Source organism: Cyprinus carpio, chromosome B3 (genome assembly GCF_018340385.1).
Source record: "Cyprinus carpio isolate SPL01 chromosome B3, ASM1834038v1, whole genome shotgun sequence".
Lineage (NCBI taxonomy): Eukaryota > Metazoa > Chordata > Actinopteri > Cypriniformes > Cyprinidae > Cyprinus > Cyprinus carpio.
Genome location: NC_056599.1, coordinates 11,097,417 through 11,103,770, shown reverse-complemented (window position 1 = coordinate 11,103,770; position 6,354 = coordinate 11,097,417). Strand labels below are relative to the sequence as shown.

The 6,354-nt window shown below is 37.6% G+C and overlaps 1 protein-coding gene across 6 annotated transcripts in view; it reads left to right on the top strand.

Moving 5' to 3' along the window:
* Positions 1-1,196: 1,196 nt before the first annotated feature.
* plppr2a (phospholipid phosphatase related 2a) overlaps positions 1,197-6,354 on the top strand; it is a 34,876-nt gene continuing 29,718 nt past the window's right edge. For 2 of the 6 annotated variants that reach the window (XR_006154160.1, XM_042719643.1), the window contains exons 1-2: positions 1,197-1,534; positions 6,112-6,227. Coding sequence is in view for 5 of the 6 variants with exons in the window: in XM_042719643.1 (XP_042575577.1) it covers positions 6,159-6,227 (69 nt within the window). In the remaining variant the exon portion in view is untranslated. Of the gene's footprint in view, positions 1,535-1,740; positions 2,070-6,108; positions 6,228-6,354 lie in introns of those variants that run through there. The other 4 variants (XM_042719641.1, XM_042719640.1, XM_042719644.1 and 1 more) reach the window with 4 other exon arrangements.

Here is a 6,354-nt window from a genome sequence, read left to right as displayed (position 1 = left end):
TTGTCGTCACAGTTTTCTGAATGGTTGCTAGTTGGTTGTCATGGTGTTTTGGGTGTTTACTAGGGTGTTGCTATATGGTTTTTAGGGTGTCCTGGAATGTTGCTAGGGTGTTGTTAGGTGATTGTCACAGTGGTATGGATGGTTGCTAGGGCATCTGCTAGATGGTTGTCAGGGCGTTCTGAATGAATGGTTGCTAGGGCATTGCTAGGTGGTTGTTAGGGTGTTCTGGATGGTTGCTAGATGGTTGTCAGGGTGTTCTGGATGAATGGTTGCTAGAGCATTGCTAGGTTGTTAGGGTGTTCCGAATTTTTGCATGGGCATTGCTAAGTTGTTAGGTGGTTGCTAGGTGCTAGGTGGTTGTTTGGATGTTCTGGGTGGTTGTTTGTGCTTTACTAGTTGGTTGTTAGGGTATTCTGGATGGTTGCTAGATGGTTGTCAGGGTGTTCTGGATGGTTGCTAGATGGTTGTTAGGGTGTTCTGTATGATTGCTTGGGCTTTGCTAAGTTGTTGTTGGGTTTTTCTGGATAGTTGCTAGGTGGTTGTTCAGGTGTTCTGGAATGTTGCTAGGGTGTTGTTAGGTGGTTGTCACAGTGTTCTGGATGATTGGTGGTTGCCATGGTGTTTGGGATGGTTACTAGGGCATTGCTAGATGGTTGTTAGGGTGTTCTGGCTCTGTGCAAGATTGTGACTGGCTAATGTCAAAGGAGCACATCCTTTGGTTTTTCATTTTTGTGTTTTTTTTTTATTTATTAATCATGTGAGATATGTGACAAATGAAAGACCAGACGTCAGTAATTTCTATGGGAAAGTTGTATGGAGACTTTCTGGAGTTCGGATTCAATTAGTTAGACATTACATAAAGCACCAGCTATTGCCAGTTGTTTCATTAATTCAAACACTGTAGCCTTTGGCAACCAATAATATGATCCCTTTCCTATTACTGGCGGTCATTTGTCTTATGTGGGTCACTGTTCATTCATTAGACTATCTGGTATGCATTACTAATATCAATACTGATGCAAGCATCACTAATGAGTGCAATGCTGCTGCTATTTGTTTTAGACATTTCAGAGGCTTTGGCACGCTTGACCCACAGCAGATCACTTTGAAAATAACATTAACCTACATTCACTGCATCTTACACTGTTACCTGAATCCTGGGGAGAGGGAGGGAGGCACGAGTCTGAATATAAATCAGACTCTCCTCTAACCTCCCCGTTGCGCCGACTAGCACGCGCGCACACGCGCATTCGCTGCAGCCGCACTGGAGAGCTGTGGTTGAGGTGACGGCTTTATCTCTCACGCCTCATTAGAGAGGGATCCGCCTGTGCGCGGTTTGCACACAGACCTTGAGCGCATCTGCGCGCGCTAATGTGAGGAAACGCTCTGCGAGAAAAAATCCTGCGTGGGTGGGTGGATAGACGGAAGAACGAGGACGAGAAGAGGGAAGCTGGATCGGTGCGCAGGAGCTCCACGGAAAACGCAAGTTATGGCCACTGCATAGGAATCCATCGCGACGGCTGCAGGGTGTGAAGTAAGTCTATTTGTGCATGCAAACATTTTTGGTCATTGTGGACGGTGCATGAATGTAATTTCAGGGTGCATGTGGGGGCGAGTGTGGCCGCTTCGGAGTGAGTCACCCTGGAAGGATGAGTGATGTTTCCTGCCCCATATCGCTGGAAATCAGAAGGACGTGGAGAAGGAAGGGGGGTGGTGGGGGTGGTATTCCCCAAACGCTAGCTCTAATTACTCTGTATGGCAAAATCCCTTTAGGGTTTTACGCTATTGCTTTCGCATTCATCCCCCACCTTTAATAGCTTGAAATTGCGATGCTGACGGCTGATGCATGTGGTGATTTGTAACGTGCATGTGTTTTGGGGGGTGGCTCAAACCCAGAGACACGTTCAAATCAAAGATGAGACAGTAGAGCGATAGACACGTACACACAGTGTGATCCAGGTGCTTACAACAGCACACCAGCAAGAGGATTACGCTCTTTTTTATTACTGGGTCGGACAAATGAAGAAATACAGAGAAGAGAGGGAGACAAGCGATAGAGTAACGTCTTGGTAAGTGTTTATGAGTTGCATTTGTACAGGATGCAATGAAGGGCTGAACTTTAGTGATGTTTGTTAAAAGGATGCTTCATGCAAAACAAAAAATTCTGTCATTTGCTCACCCTTATTTCATTTTAAAAACCTGCCCGACTTACTTCTGAGGAATACAAAAAAAGATATTTTGAAATATATCTCAGTGATTTTTGTTGTCAGTGCATGAAAGTCAGTGGGGTTCAGTGTTTAGCATTCTTAAAAATATATTCTTTTGTGTTCTGCATTTTAGGTTTAGGGATGTGAACAAACCAACGAACCCTTAATACTGTAGGGCTGCACAATTTAGGGAAAATCTAATTGCGATTACTCTGATTAAAATTATAATTGTTATTTTGTTAAATTATTTTGTTGTTAAAGTTTGTAGGGCTGCACAATTTAGCCCTTTTTAAGTAATTATATAATAATAATAAGTAGTAGTAGTGTTAGTATTACTAAATAAAAATATTAAGAAAAAAACAAATATTACTGTTTTGATGTAAAATCGAGAATTAAAAAAAATAATAATTTACAGCACAACTGTAAAGTTTTAATACTAATATTTCTGGCCGTCTTAATTTATTCATTTTCACACATTAAATCATAGAGCTTTTATTCTGGTGGAAAACCCAGGGAGCCATTTCCAAAGCTTCTGACAACAGCTGGTTTGTAAGTGCTTCTCATTATAGATTTGGGAAGATGGTTGGCACGTCATGTTCCCAAATGACATTAAAGCAGCCCAAACTCAGAGCAGAGATAAATTTGTGTGGAGCACCATTTACTGCTAAAACCGAGGCGCTCTGAGCCGCTGAAACCACTGGATTATGAGCTGCTCATGTGTAAAAGAAAATAGTGCTGCACTTCACTCTGAAACACAAAGCACATATATTTATCACAACCTTTGCAATTTCAGTTTTGTTTGATTATTAATTGTTCAGACATAATTCATATTGCATTTTTTGTGCAGTAATAGACATGAAAGGCGTGCTATAACTGCCCAGAACACTTTAGCACCCACCAGTTGTGTCTAGTAAAACAGTTCTGAAAAACTTTTGATTTTATCGGAAGATGTCAGGAAACTTCTTGTTCAGCAGTGTTCATATTGTTGTAGCTTTTGCCTTTATTTTTAATTTTTTAGTCAGTATTGCATGATCATACATTTTTATCTAATTGACTCTAAAATTGCAGAAAACTTTAACATTTAAGCTGAAAATAATATACAAAATACATTCTTCTCTTTGAATATTATGTCTCTCCTGTTTTTTGCGAGTCAGTTTGTTTTGGTGAAGATATTGCAAGAGTAGGCGAATTCTTCACTAGGATTAGATGCAAAGTCAAAGACCTTGAGGAGTTGTTTTGCTGTACTTATCACCATTCTTGAATAGCAATCTTTCTGAACTCTAATCTAATATGAAAGCTGAGACAGGCCATCTATATTTTTATACCTGAACCATAATGGAAAGTCAGGGCAAGCTCTGCATTATAATGGAGTTGGTCCACCCTGGGAGCCTACAGTGTTTGACTGTACTAATTGAAGCTCAAGTGTCCTTTGAGGATATAACAGCCTAGTCTCAATCTGTGGTAATCCAGCAAGTATATATCTCTGGAAAAGCCCTCCTGTTTGAAGGGGCCTGTTCAGTATAAGGGGCTAATTTAAGCCATTGCTTTTGTGTTTGTTTGTCAGCTTGGCTCTGTAGAGTATAGAGGGCTGTATGATACACATGAGTTAGTCATACACAGCCAGACTTTTGACTCTCTGGCATGTCTGTCCCACTTTGCAGCTTTTTTTAAAACCTGTTCATTTAGTGTCATCTGACCACAAGAATCATGCAAAGATTTAAAAAAAAAAATTGGACAAAAAAAATGTTAGTTAAATTTAAGCATTTGTCATTTTATATTCAAAAATATAATTATAATGAGTACTTAAATTTGTTGCTGTTTAAGAATGAATGTTTTGGACTTTTTATGCTTTAGAGACCTTTACTTTTACCATTAATTTCTTTGTTTTAGGCATGCACTGGAAAATATTTATTTTGAAATAATTTTCACTCTGAAACTGCTAGCAAATTTCACAAATAATTGAAAAGAAACAGAAATTAACACATTGAATTAAATGTGAAATTTTAAAGTAGAAAAACTGAAATAGTATTTTCTTATAGAACATACTCCAGTAATCTTTGTTTTGTTTACAACTTTGAAAAAAAAAATAGAGTGTGTAGATATTATATTTAATATATATATATATATATTTATATATATCTATATATATATATATATATATATATATAATTTTTTTATATATATTTCTATATATATATATATATATATATATATATATATATATATTTAGCAGTAGTTATATTTAGCACATTTTAAGGCAAAGGCGTCGACACATTGCAAATTACAGATTTTGGCTTGATTGTATTTTAGTTAAACCATGCATTTGCTTCATCATCAGTGCAAAAGTTGTAATAGTTGTAAGTTAAACTGGTGAAGTTGAACTGAAATGACAGGAAGAGGAATTGCATTTAAATTTGTATTTAATGAACTGAAATGAAAGAAATTTAGCATAGGTGCATTCTGGGTAAAGTGTTTTATCCACCTTGGTTCAAACAAAATGTAACAGTAAAATACCTTGACAAATAATTAATGTCTTATTGCATTCAGGGTAAAGTGTTTTTTCCACCTTATATATATATGACATTAATTAAATATATATATATATAATGCATAATAAGTAAATAAATGTCTTGACAAATTTTGCAAACTTTTTCATACATATTCTTTCAATTATACTAACATACTTTCAAATTAAAATTACATTTTTTTTTATATATTGTTTCCTGTTTAATAGATAAGAACTCATCCATTTTAAATTCCAAAAAGTGCACTAATGATTCTAGCTTACAATTTTGTCAACTATTGTACTATTTTTGTGCAACATGCAACAGGCGGCCTGTAATGAGTCCATGGCTGGTCTGTGGGTGTGCAGTCTGAATCTACCCATGAGCAGACCATATGCTAGACCATTTCCAGACACTTTACCTGCATGCCTTTTTTTGAGGCTTGAAGCATCTACATAATTATCAAAGCATGTTAACATAAGTGAGACTAAACAAAAGCAAGTTATAAAAGATTAAAAAAAACAGTGAGTGATAGACACACAATTTATTCTTAAACCTTCTTCCAGGTTGGCCAATTTTAAATTAGAGCACATCTCTTTTCTGGATTGGGATTGTGCACTTTGACTTCCTTTTTACCTCAAAGACATTAAACGTTACACCACATAGACATACTTTTTAGAAAACCTTCCAGTGTTGCCCGGCAACGAGGGAAACGTTTCAAAAAATGCTGGTCTGCCGCTCCGTTTTTGACATTATCTAAGGACTCGCACACTGACAGATGTAAAATGTTGACCGCTGTGAGCGTAAGGCACACTAAAAGCGGAGGCATGTACTAGATGCTTTCTGTCTTAGAGCTTTAGTGCCTGCCTTCATGTGATATTCATTTCCCTGTCCTGGACTCAGAGGTTTACGCTGTGATGTTCAACAGACCTGCTGACAAAATGCTGCTCGGTGCATTCACGGACCAATGAAAGTCCAGTCCTAGAGAGTTCTGGGTCCATCTGTTCGTAAATGAATACTAGGGTAAAGGGGCTATCTAATTGCTAATTAGATTGTAACTCACTACAAATGGTTGCATCATTTGTTCTCAGTAGTTAGTCTAGTAAACCGTAAGTCTTGTATTATTTCAGTTTGCCATTTATATAAACCTTTTTGGGTCATGTCAGTGAGAATAACCTTGAAAGTGTGTCACACAAAACAGGCTCACAATATAACCTGACTGGACATTTTTGTTGTCTGGTCACCTGTATAAATATGTAGTTTCTACATAGGGTTTTGGGGTTGTGTTTTAATGTTATCATGCAGGAGAATGTCCTTTAGACATGCAAAGGACGATTAAGTTATTTTAATTGAGTTTTCCAGATCCTGACCTGTTTTTTCTTTCTCTTTCATGTGAGAAGAATAAAGTGTGAGAGGAGGAACAGAGCAGAAAGAAGAGGGATCTACAATGGCAGCAGAAGAGAAGCCTGCTGTGAAGAGCAGTACCTCCATTCTACCATGTTTCCTATTTGTGGAGGTGAGTTATCCTACAGCCTTACAGGGTTATTTCACCCAAGAATGAAAATGAGCCTGTTATTTACTCACCCTCAAGCCATCCTAGGTGTATATGACTTTCTTCTTTCAGATGAATCCAATCGGAGTTA